At 38.2% G+C, this 12,726-nt stretch overlaps 1 protein-coding gene across 5 annotated transcripts in view; it reads right to left on the bottom strand.

Moving 5' to 3' along the window:
- WIPI1 (WD repeat domain, phosphoinositide interacting 1) overlaps positions 1 to 12,726 on the bottom strand; it is a 63,445-nt gene that overhangs the window by 8,590 nt on the left and 42,129 nt on the right. For all 5 annotated transcript variants that reach the window (XM_069076569.1, XM_069076567.1, XM_069076570.1 and 2 more), the window contains 2 exons: positions 3,860 to 3,957; positions 91 to 183 (listed from right to left, as the gene is read on the bottom strand). In XM_069076569.1, coding sequence (XP_068932670.1) covers positions 91 to 183; positions 3,860 to 3,957 — 191 coding nt within the window. The remainder of the gene's footprint in view (positions 1 to 90; positions 184 to 3,859; positions 3,958 to 12,726) is intronic.

Here is a 12,726-nt window from a genome sequence, read left to right as displayed (position 1 = left end):
ATGAAGTCCAGGCAGGGCCACAAACTTTCCTTCCTGCACAACCCCACCTTTGGAAGAAGAATTAGGCAACAGGCAGTCATACCCACTCACTTTCTCAGAAGCACTGGCTAACTTGGATCCCACAGAGTTGAAGGTGAAGGCAGCAAGTGGACCATCATGGGCAGGGATTGTGCAGACTGTTTTCTGTTAAGGATGAGGAACAAAAGAGATTTAACTCAGGAAGAAGGCAGTGATGCCCTTTTCTTCTTTTTCACTTCAGATTCTCTACCTCTGTTACTGTACTTCCTCTGCCATTCTCCCTTCCCAGACAGGCTATATACACATAAAACTAATTCTTCATCATTAGTTTTCATAAACGGAATCAGCAGCAAAAGGAAAGAGTGCATACCAGTTCCAATCAGAATCGTATCCCCTTTCCTGCCTTCAGACAGATGGTCATCCAAGCAAGTCAAATGATATTACTGAATAAAAGGGGATGCCACTGTCTCTAATCTCATACTCTTCCCAAAAATTTGCTTCTATGTCCTGTGAGCCCTAAAAGAAGATGTTGGGGCGGAGTCAAAATGGCGGAGTAGAAGCTGGACCTCTGAACGGCTCTGGCTTCCACTTTCCCCAATCAATGTAAAAAGGGGACTCTGAACAAACTTTGGAGCTGCAGAACCCACAAAATGACACAGAGAAGCTAACCTCCCTCTGAGGACTGCCCGGCAGGAATTGGCCATCACAGTGCTCTGGGAGCTGAGCCCAGGCCCGCGTGAGCCAGAGGTTTTAGCCACCAGCCTGAGGGACTCCAGATCAGCAGCAGCTGTGGCCGTTTCCAGAATTATCAACACATAGATGCTAAGAACAAAGTGAGAGGTCAGTGCAGTCTGGACTTTGGGACCCAGTAAGTGGGAGTGCGTGGGCTTTTGCCCCTGGGGCGAGACTCCCAGCACAGCCAGCGCCACATGGCAGCTTCAGCTCCTGGCCTGCAGAGTGTAGGGGGACCAAGCAACCAGTCTGAGGGGTAGTCACTCTTGGTTTAACCTGCTTGGATCTGGATTGCAGTCTAGGTTGGAGGTGCTCGGGTGTGTGTCCAGATTGCCACAGTGTGTGGAGGCCTCAGAGAGGGCACCCACGTAATACCTCCAGCAGCTGAGAAAACCCCAGCATTTGGGACGAAAGCTCCCCTGTCTAGTGGCAGAGTCCTATTGTGGCAAAAAGCCCAGGGGTCAAGTGACTGAGGGGGCAACATGACCAGGCAAAGGAAACAAAGCAAACAGAAGATTCCAACATTAGACTCCTATTTTGGGGACAAAAAGGAGCAAAGCATAGAACAGGAGGTAGAACAGGAGGAAGACAGTGAAGTCAGAACTCCTGCACCAAAAGCTTCTAAGGAAAATATGAGCTTGTTACAGGCCATAGAGGACCTTAAGAAGCAGATAAGAGAAATGGAGGAAAAATTGGGAAGAGAAATGAGAACGATACAAGAAAATTACAAAATGAGAGTCAACAGCCTGACTGAGGAAAATCATACCTTAAAAAACAGACTAACTCAAATGGCAAAAGAGGCTCAAAAAGGCAATGAGGAGAAGAATGCCTTAAAAAGCTGAATTTTCCAGATGGAAAAGAATCTCAAAAGCTCACTGAGGAGAATCATTGCTTCAGAATTAGATTGGAGGAAATGGAAGCTAATGACTTTATGAGAAATCAAGATGCTATTAAACAGATCCAAACAAATGAAAGAACAGAAGGCAATGTGAAATATCTCATGGGAAAAAACACTGACCTGGAAAATAGATCCAGGAGAGATAATTTAAAAATTATTGGATTACCTGAAAGCCATGATCAGGGAAAGAACCTAGAAATCATCCTCCAGGAAGTTCTCAAAGAAAACTGCCCTGATGTTTTAGAACCAGAGGGCAAAATAGAGGTTGAAAGAATCCACCGATCACCTCCTGAAAAAGATCCCAAAAAGAAAACTCCTAGGAATATTATAGCCAGGTTTGAGAATTCCCAGATCAAGGAGAGAATATTACAAGCAGCCAGGAAGAAACAATTTGAATATTGTGGAAACACAATCAGGATAACCAAGGATCTGGCAGCTTCTACACTGAGGGACAGAAGGGCCTAGAATAGGATATTCTGGAGGGCAAAGGAGCTGGGATTAAAACCAAGAGTCACCTACCCAGCAAAACTGAGTATCATCTTTCAGGGGAAAATATGATCATTCAGTGGAATAGAGGACTTTCAAGCATTCTTGAATGAAAAACCAGAGTTGAATAGAAAATTTTACATTCAGATACAAGAAGGAAGAGAAGCATGAGAAAGTAAACAGGGAAAAGAAATCATAAGGAACTTATCAAAGTTGAACTATTTACATTCCTATGTGGAAAAACAATAATTGTAACTGACAAAACTTTTCTCAGTATGAAATAGTTGAAGGGAATATATATATATATATGTCTATATATGAGGGTATATGGGCATATGAATACATGTGAATGTGTATATATATGTTTACAGGTATACATAGATAGAGGGCACAGGACCAATTTAATAGGAAGGGATGATACTTAAAAGGTGAAATTAAGAGGTGAGAGGAATATAATGAGAGGAGATGGGGAGAGACAGAGTGGGGGTAAACTATCTCATATAGAAGAGGCAAGGGAAAATGGAGGGGAAGAATAGGAAGGCAAAAAGGAATGGGTCAACCTTATTCTCATTGAATTTGGCTTGGGAAGGGAATGAAATACACACTAAATAGGGTATCTCACCCTATAGGAGAGTAGGGGGGAAGGGGATGAGAGGGCAGCTAGAGGGGAGGGAGTTGGAAGCACCCACTTTTGAAAAGGGACAGGATCAAAGTAGAGAATAGAACAAGTGGGAGGTGGGATAGGAGGGATGGAAATATAGTCAGTCTTTTACAATATATCTACTATGTTATTGTTTTGCATTAGCTACACATGTACAATCTATACTGAACTGTTTATCTTCCCAGTAAGGGTGGGTGACAAGGGAGGAAGGGAATGAATCTGGAATTCAAAGTTTTAAAATCAAATGTTTAAATATATATATATATATATATATACATATATATATATACACACACACACACACACACACATACACACACACACTATTATTAATACTATTTTACATGTAATTGGGAAAGAAGATATACAGGCACTGGGGCATAGAGATTCACCATGCCCTACTGGAAAAGTTGAAAAGGGTATGGGAGAAAATATGGGAGAGAGCAGATTGGAGGAGGGAATATCCTGTGGGACTGCTATTTTGGGGCAGTGGGTAGGGGAAAAACGGGGAGAAAATTTGTAACTCAAAATCTGGTGGAAATGAATGATATAAATTAGAAGTTAATAAAGCATTTGAAAAATGGAAAAAAATTAAAAAATCTATTTACATAAAACACTTTTTCAATAATCTGTGAGTGGTACATCAACCTATTTCTCTAAATGGACAAAGTTTCATAGTGCTATTTTAGACTATCATAACAATAAAATCATTATGAAAAAAATTTAAAAAGGAGAAGATATTAACAGGCACACACTAGCCAGAGTTACAACAATTACATAACAAAATATCTCCAACTGACAACCAGTCTATTAGCTTCTCACTTTGCCTCATAATCATATTTGATTAATGGTTGGTTGGTCACCCTTAAAGCAAGTATCATTTGTCTCTGGCTGCTACCTTCCCCTACATATGTTATCCCACTAGAGTAACCAGGGAAGTGTAAAGATAAATATTTTATATCTCCTTTGTACAGCTCTGCTTTTCTCCCTTACTCTGCCTCATTTATTAGCAGGCCGGTGGTTATATATTCACATCTGGAAAATATAAGTTAAAGTCAACTTACCAGAGTATTTCCATCATAAAGTACAATCTCCCCAGTAGTCAAGCTTCCAGGGTAGGCAAGGTAAGAATTGGAATGGTTAATAGATAGAGCACACAAACCTGGTAAAGAAGATAGATTGAGAATGAGAGTAAGTTAATTTTTAAGCAGCAAGTTAAATGACTAACTAGAGCATCACCTACTGGTAAATGAGGAAAAGTGCTCTGGAAGCAGTTTCTTTTGTTTATTATTCCAACCAAAAGCTTAAAAAAGTGAATGCCCCAGGAAAGAACTCAGCATTTGCCTAACTACTTTGGTCATGAGAAACAAAACCGATCTTTTGGAGCCAAGATATTAGATTTTGGAATTTAAAAAAAAAAGCTTTCAAATTTCATCCCCAGGGGCTCTGAAACAGCACCTGTTTCCCTACTTATTCTTTTTCAGTTGTATTTGTTAGTAACAAACAAATCTCTTGTAACAAGACCCTGGTTACAAGTGATTAAACATAACTAGCTGGTGATCTCAAATTGGAGCCTAAAGTAGTGAAGGGGAGAATCTAATGAGATACTGTTGATTTCTTTCTTTCTTTTTTTTTTTTTTAAAACAATCAGGGTTAAGTAACTTGCTCAAGGTTATACGGCCAGTTATTTCTGGGTGTGGTGCTAAGTATTTGATCCCCAGGTCATCCCGACACTGGAACCCGTGCTCTTACTGGCTGAGCCACGTGGCCACCCCTTATTGTTGATTTCTTTTTTTTTTTTTTTAAAGCAATCAGGGTTAAGTAACTTGCTCAAGGTTATAGGGCCAGTTATTTTTGGGTGTGGTGCTGAGTATCTGAGCCCGGATTCAATCCAGGTCATCCTGACACTGGAGCCGGTGCTCTTACTCGCTGAGCCACCTGGCCGCCCCATATTGTTGATTTCTAAGACCAAATGTGCTATGATAAAAACTAGGCGATTTCATAGGGTTAAAAAGTTGCTTAGAAGTCTGTGGTTAAAGAGGCAAAATACATACATACAGACTACTAAATGTGATGCAGCCAAGACAGTGGATTGAAAGAATTGATTTTTATTTACATCTAGTAATTTTTTAAAAATTAAAACTAAATAATTAAATTTAACATAAAAATTAAAAGAATTAAAAGAACATTAAAAATTAAAGGTATATAGAATAGTGACTGTAGAACTGGCTTCAGAGTCAGGGAGCCTGCTGGGTTCAAGTTCAGCATCTGACAAACATACTGGCTATGCAACATGGCACAGTGGATGGTCACTGACTTGGAGATGCGAAGGTCCGGGTTTAAATTCTGCCACAGGCACATCAATGGAGAAGTCACAACCTCTCTGTCTCAGCTTCCTCATCTACAAAATGAGGGGGTAGAAGGTGGGGTTGGAATTTATGGCCTCCAAAGTTCCTTCCAGCTTTATTCAATGATCAGGGCAAGACACAAGATACTCAGTGCCCCACTGCACTGTTGGAAAACAGGTGCTGATCTGCTTTGATAGAGGACCTTTCCTTATCTAGAATTCCCTATGCCAATAAAGACACAAATCCAGTAAAAACAAACAAACAAACCAAAAGAAAATTTGGAAGTATTTTGTTTTGAAATAGGAGTATTCTTAAGTGTTTACCACAGAAATTTATATCACATCACTGAATTCAATAAGTTAGTAAGAGCAAATTCCCCCCTTCCCCTCAACCACCCAATATGTATTTTGAAATGTTTGGAAAAACCTAAATAGGTAGCTTGGTGGCTCAGTGGATAGAATGCCAGGCCCGGGGTCAGGAAGATCTGAGTTCAAATCCAGCCTCAGACACTTACTAGCTGTGTGAGTCTGGGCAAATCACTTAATCCTTTTAATCTCATGAGCTAGAAGGAAATGCCAATCTATTTCAGTATCTTTGCCAAGAAAACCTCAAATGGGGTGAGGAAGAGTTGGACCCTAACTGAAACAACTGAATAACAACAACAAATAGGCAGGTGAGAATGAACTTATTTAGTTATTTAAAGGCCAGAGCTATCTAGTTAGTTGGCTGGCTATGATAAGGATCAATGTAAAGTTGATTTCCTAGAAAAGTTTACAGGGTAAAATATACTCCAATAATGAAAATGCAGACATAGGAAAAATTAAGTTACACATTGATTTGAACCATGGGCCTTCCCTCCACCTATGTCTGGCAATAACCAATATCGTAACTGGTGTTATTACCAACCAGAAATCAATGGCAGGAAAATAGCTAAGTTGGTCCCTGGGATCTAAGTTACATGCAATGGAGACTCTGCAGTGATGCCACTGCCCACTCCTGTTACTAGGAGATTATTTGTGTTCGTCTTAACAAAGAAACCACCCATTTTTGCTCTTGGAATCCCAATCATTCTTCTGATCCACATTACTGGCAACCCAAAGGCAACTGAAAGGGAGAACAGAGAGGAAAGGGATGGCATTTGAGAATGGGGAGGGAAGAACAGAGCTTCCAGTATGGAGTGAGATGAGTTTGGCTACAGTGGTGAGTTTGTATATGGGTATGAGATAAAGCTGGAGACTGGGGATAGAGGTCAGGCCTTACCTACAGGTCAGAGGGAAGGCCTTAAATGTTGGGCTAAGGAGTTTGAATTTTGTCCAAAAAAGGCCAGTAGGCCTATTTTGTTAGTAGGCCACTGAAAGTCACTGAAGGTTATTAATGTGGGAGTAACCCATTTAAAAAAAGGAGTGTTTCAGAAAAATTAATCTGGTAGTAGGTTCCTAAAGTAGACTGGAAATGGAAAGGACTAGAAGCAGGTTGCTGTGTACTTTGGAAAAGTAGTTTTAGAGAGGGGCATTTCAAAACAAAATCCATACATAACTTCCAAACTCAAAGGATAAAGTAACAAGCAGCATTTCCAAGGCAAAAGCAAGGTAAATACAAGTCTTTCAACTAGGACAAAATTAAAGACTGGTTGGTACATTAAGGACTGCTGTGCCAAACCCTTTGTCTGTCAAACTACAGGAGGTAATGATGTTCCCTAGGCAGAGCCTCTAATAATGAAGTTCCATAACTCTACTCCTCCTTTAGTTATAAGCCCTCCTTCAAAGGTCAATGAAAGAATGTAATGCATACATGAACACTTAAAATGGACTACCTCAGTAATAGGCAGCTCTTATGCAAAAATACACTCCAGACAACACATTCTAGACTATGCTAAGCAGTAATAACTTAAAATTAAACAGGGTTGTAAAGGTTTAATTGCTTAAACTGCACTAAGAATTTTGGGACACCCTGTATAGTACTTTATACATATTATACTATTTAATAGGCTGTTTATATAGCTCTACCCTCACTTTAAAGATTAATACACTGGGGACTAGAGAATTTAAGCAACTTGGTAACATAGCCATTAAGTAGTATACCCGGAACTTATGCCTACATCGTCTTACTTTAGAAGTTCGGTATAGCATACTTTCCATTATTCCGTATTTGTGTCAATTTTAATTCCCCAGAAGAAGAGTTGCCAGTTTTTGGTAGAAACTTCCACCTATACTTTTAGAGTCCTCTTTAAAAATGTACCTGCCATGGCCTTCATGGTGATATTAAAGGTACATAGATAAGCCCAGTTCTCCCACGAAAACTCCAAATATCTGAAAAGGCTTACAGAAAGACCAATAAGCAAATTTTTAAAAGAAGCAAGTCACTTCCTCCATTCAGTTCAGGTAAATACAGCTCAGGTAAATACAGGAGGAAAGGTGGTGAGAGGGGTTGCACCAGAAGAGCTGAAACCCAGGGGAAGTTCCCAGAAGCAGGGAGAAGAGGTGAGCCGCAGTTAATTGCTACAAATGTACCTGAAGTTATCCCACACTCTGGACAAGGGCATTGCTAACTTGTTCCAGCTCTAGTAATTGAGTGCCTGAAGCCAGATCTTGATCCTAGCCTATCAGAACAGAAGAGAGGGACAGAAGTAGCTGTGATAAGGCCTGTGTACAGGGGAACAGGGCCTGGGTAAGCACTCCCCTCTAAGCACTGATAGTCATACTAGCAGACAAGGCCAAGTTAAAGTCTGCATACCATCAAAAGGAAGACTATGAAGAAGGCTGGAGACCAATATGGTCTCCAAGAACAGAATGAGCCTGTCAGGGCCACATCAGGGCCCAGAACCAATTGAAGATCATAGGAAGTGGAAAAACAGCCAAGGCCTAAACCTACAAAGATGCACCAGGACCAAAAATCTCAATCCTAGAACTCAGGCTGAAAATATAATTAAATAGGAGACACTAAACACAATGAAGAAACACTATGAGGTAAGAAAAGTCCAGGAGGTAAATTCAGAAGAGAATAACCCTAGAACAAATATAAAAAGAGCTTCAGATGAAAAAAAAAATGGCCTGCCACGAGTACTAAAAGAGTAGCTAGAAGAAATAATCTAAGAGGGAAAAAAATAAAATTAGGAATGAAGTGAGAGTTTGGGAGAAAAAAACTGAAAGCAGACTAAAAAGATTAGAAAAGAAGGTGAAAAACCTTTCCCAAATACTGAGAAATAGAATGGAGCAAGCAGTACTAAATGATTCCACAAGACAACAAGAAATATCAGAATAAAGCTAAGAGATTTAGAAATGAAAGAAAATAAGATATCTGTTATTAAAAACTGACCTGGAAATCAGGTCAAGGTGAGACAATATAAGATTTAGACTCCCTGAAAATCATTTCCAAAGAAAAACCATGGATCCTGTAATTCAAGAAATCATGAAAGAAAACATCTCAAGATGTAGTAGAACTAAAATGTAAAATGAAAATAGAAAAAAAACCCACCAGTTACCTTCTGAAAGCAGCTCCAAACTAAAAACAGCCAGGAATGCCATAGATAAAATCTAGAGCTTTTAAGTCAAAGAAAAAAATACTGTAAATAGCCAGAAAGAAAGACTTCAAGTATCAAAGAACTACAGTCTCAGAATCATATAAAACCTACTCAGCAAAGACAATGAAATGGAAAGTCTTGGAATATGATATTCTAAAAGGCAAAAGACAAAGACTTAGAAGCAGGGAAAATTTACCTTGCAGAACAGTATAATCTTACAGGGGGAAAAATGGACTTTCAGCCTTTCTAATCAAAAGATCAAAGTTTGAATAAAATCTTTGAAATGAAAACAAAGGAAGCTAGAGAAACCTGGAAATATAAACATTTTTGAAGCCACTAGAAAGGGCTAAACAATGATAAAGTGCTTACATTTTAGCAGCGGGGAGAAGAGCCCAGTCACAGATTTGTTGCATTTTGTTCCTTTGGGGCCCTGTTCTAGACTTTCAGGAGTTCAAAACAAAGCCTTCTCTACAGTTGCCTCATCCTGGGACTTCTCTCAACACCTCGGTTCTTTTTGCCTGGAAAAGGCTATGGCCCCTGCAACCTGCTCACCCTGGAATGTTCCTCTTCAAAGGCTCCCATCCCCTTTCTCCCAATAGCAAATTTCTCCTGGAGCCTACATTTTGTGTGAAGATTTAGGGCAGCCTGTCTTCATTCTTCTCCTGACTCTGTGCCTTACTCTCTGGTTTTCAAAACCTTGCCTTCATGCTGGCTACCTCCCATCTAGGCTTGAGGGATACCCATGGTGAGCAGTGATGACCTACATGAAGATCCAACTAAGGAGACTAAGAGGGAGTCAGATGTGTAGCAGGAGAATAAGGAGAGAACAGTGTCATATAATTCTAGACAGAAGTGAGTAAATAACAGTGTCAAAAGCAAAGAGGTCAAGAAATATGAGCACTGAGAAAAAACCATTAGATTTGGTAATTAAAAGATCACTGATAACTCTGGAGAGAAATGTTTCGGTTTTAAATGATAAAGTCAGAAGCCAGATTATAGAAAGTCAAGAAAAGGAAGTGGAAGAAGCACTGATATTATCAAAAGTTAGGTATTATCAAAAGCAACTGACCTAGAAAACAGGTAGGTCAATGACAGATAATTTTAAAATCACACTCCCTAAAAACCCTGGAAATTATATTTCAAGAAATTATAAAAGAAAATATTTCAAATGTATGAGAAATTTCTCAAGCTAGGAAAAGAAAGAAGAAAAAGGAAAAACTTAGTATTTTTCATAAGTGAAATGCTTAAGAAGTATACAAATATGTAAAAAGAGATAGAGGACAGGCATCTCATGACCTCACTTTTATCTGTCCAGATAAGGGATATACACCAACAGTTTCATTAAATTCAGAGAAAGGCAGTGACAGAGCAAGGGGAAAGGGAGAGAAGAGCCCAGGAGAGAACAGTTACATGCAAAAGAAACTTCAGCTTTGGAGGACAGATCATGAAGTGAAGATTAAAATGACAGAAAAAGTATAAAAAATAGATATCAGTGTCTTTGGTTTGATGAAATGAAGGCAGTGCCAGGAGACCACTTCAATTATAAATTTCTAGTGTTGAGATATCTTCTCTTTCTCCACCTCCCTCCTTCTTTATAAAAAAAAAGTGTCCAGGAAGAAAAAAAGAAATATAAGACATGATGTGGAAAAATAGACACTCATTACAGTGAATGTGAATGGGATGACTTCACTTATAAAACAAATGAGAATAGTAGAATGGATTAGAAAGTAGAATCCTGTATTATATTGTGTATAACATTCAAGTCACAGAATATTTTGAGTGTCACCCATTGTTTCCAGCAGTTTATGACCTTATGTTCTTTGTAGCCATGCGTTTTCATGGTCCTTGTAATGAATCACTGGTACAACCCACAAAAAAATAATCATCCTTTCTATATATTGCCAACAAAATCCAGCAAGAAGACATAGAAAAAAGATTTCATTCAAAATAACTACATAATGTATAAAGTTTCTGGGAATCCTCTTAGCAAAACACATTATGGGAAATAATAGGGATGAAACTATAAAATGTTCTTTGCAGAAATATAGATGTGAATAATTAAGAGATATTAATGATTGGGATATATTAATATAATAAAAAGGATACTATCTAAATTAATTTAGAAATTCAGACCCCCTACCAATCAATCACCAAAGGATAACTTACTTTATACAAAGAATAATAAAATATAATAATAATATTTTTATATTTCATGATAGTCATTTAGATGCACATAAGGTCAAAAATTTTTAAGGAAATCATGAAAGAAATTGGAAGGGGGCATAGCAGCACCAGATCTCAAATTATATTATCACACAGTAATCATTAGAAATAATTTGGTTTTGGTAAAAAATGGAAAACTTGATCAGTGGAACAGATTAGGTACATAAGATATAGAAACACTGTTCCAAACACTCCATGATACAAAATACCGGAGTATGGACTCACTATTCAAAAAAACTACTGGGAAAATTGGAAAGAAGTTTGGGAGAAGTTAGATTGATAACATATCACACTAAATTCTATAATTCTATAATAAGCTCCAATTAAAACAGTTCTGAGGTTCTAACTCATAATCATCAGATTGACTAGCTGACCAAAAAAGAAAGCAAAATGACACTAATACACTGTTTCTAGTGTTGTGAATCAATCCAATCATCCTGGGTACTATATCCAAAATGTATTCCAAAGAATCCAAAGACAGAGGAAATGAGTCATATGGACAAAAATATGTATAGCAGCACTTTTTGTTGTAATGAAGAGCTGGAAACAAAACGGATGAACATCAGTTGGGGAATGGCTGAACAAATTCTGAGATTTGACTGTAATGGAATATTATTGCACTACTGCTATTGTTATTCAGTTGTTTCAGTTGTGTCTGATCCCTCATGATCCCATTTGGGGTTTTCTTGGCAAAGATACTTGGACTGGTTTGTCATTTCCTTTCCAGCTCACTTAGATGAAGAAACTAAGGCAAGTACGGTTAAGTAAAGACTTGCCCAGGATCGATCACACAGCTAGTGTCTGAGGCTGGACTTGAAATAAGGTCTTCCTGACACCAGGCCCCAAACTCTATCTACCATGCCACCTAGCTGTCCAATTTTTATATTGTAATAAATGTAAAAAGGAAGGAATCTGATAACTGATGCAGAGTGAAATCAAAGAACCGGAAGAGATTAGATATTAACACTGTAAAGAAAAAGCAGTTTAAAAAATTAAAGAATTATGATCAATGAAATGACCAAGCATGACTACAAAGACTGATGACAAACTATACCTCCCACTTCTTGGTGAAGAGGTGGGCTGAAGGTATAGAATGAAAAGAAGTATATTTTCAGCTATAACCAATATAACACAAATTTCTTTTTCTTGATTACACTTCTTTGTTACAAGGGAGATCTTCTATTTTGGAGAAAGTGATGTGGGGGTAAGGAGGAAAAACATTAATTAAACATTTAAAAATACCCAAAAAGACAGCATTAGAATGTTCAGAAGAGGACAATGATAAAGAAAGTAATATTGGTACTGCCATGTTAAATTTATATATGTTTGAAAGCTGTGTTAATAGATACATGATTTCATATACAATCCTCTTTTTCTGGCCTCCTTTGAATATGGAAATGTTTGTGTTGGGTGATGACTTTTAAAATTCACAATCACCTAATTTTTAAATGTACCCCATCCCCCAACATACATTTACCTTAGAGTTTTACTAAGATTTATCTGTAGGCACCTTACAAATTAGTTAATACTTTAGCTAATAGCAAGCTGGGAAAGATAACATGCCTCAGTATAATACTACTAGTAATACTAGTAATATTTTAATCATTGGTACAATAATCCACAGAACATTAAATATAAAAGATAGTAAACTGTCCCAAAACCATTTCTACCAGAATCTCATTGAAAAAGATGAAAAGAACAAGATAGCAAACAATAAGGGGCACATAATCATTCTTGGAGTCATTAAGACTGGATTCCTGGGGGCAGAGTAGAAACAGGACTTCCGCAGGGCTCTGGCTTCCATCTCCCCCAGTTCATGTAAAAGGTGACTCTGAAAAAA

The sequence above is a fragment of the Petaurus breviceps genome, unplaced genomic scaffold (genome assembly GCF_028583685.1).
Source record: "Petaurus breviceps papuanus isolate PSGF00001 unplaced genomic scaffold, PetGlider_PUasm1.0 90925, whole genome shotgun sequence".
Classification (NCBI taxonomy): domain Eukaryota; kingdom Metazoa; phylum Chordata; class Mammalia; order Diprotodontia; family Petauridae; genus Petaurus; species Petaurus breviceps.
Note: the sequence above shows the minus strand (reverse complement) of the source record. Positions and strands in the feature narration are given on the sequence as shown.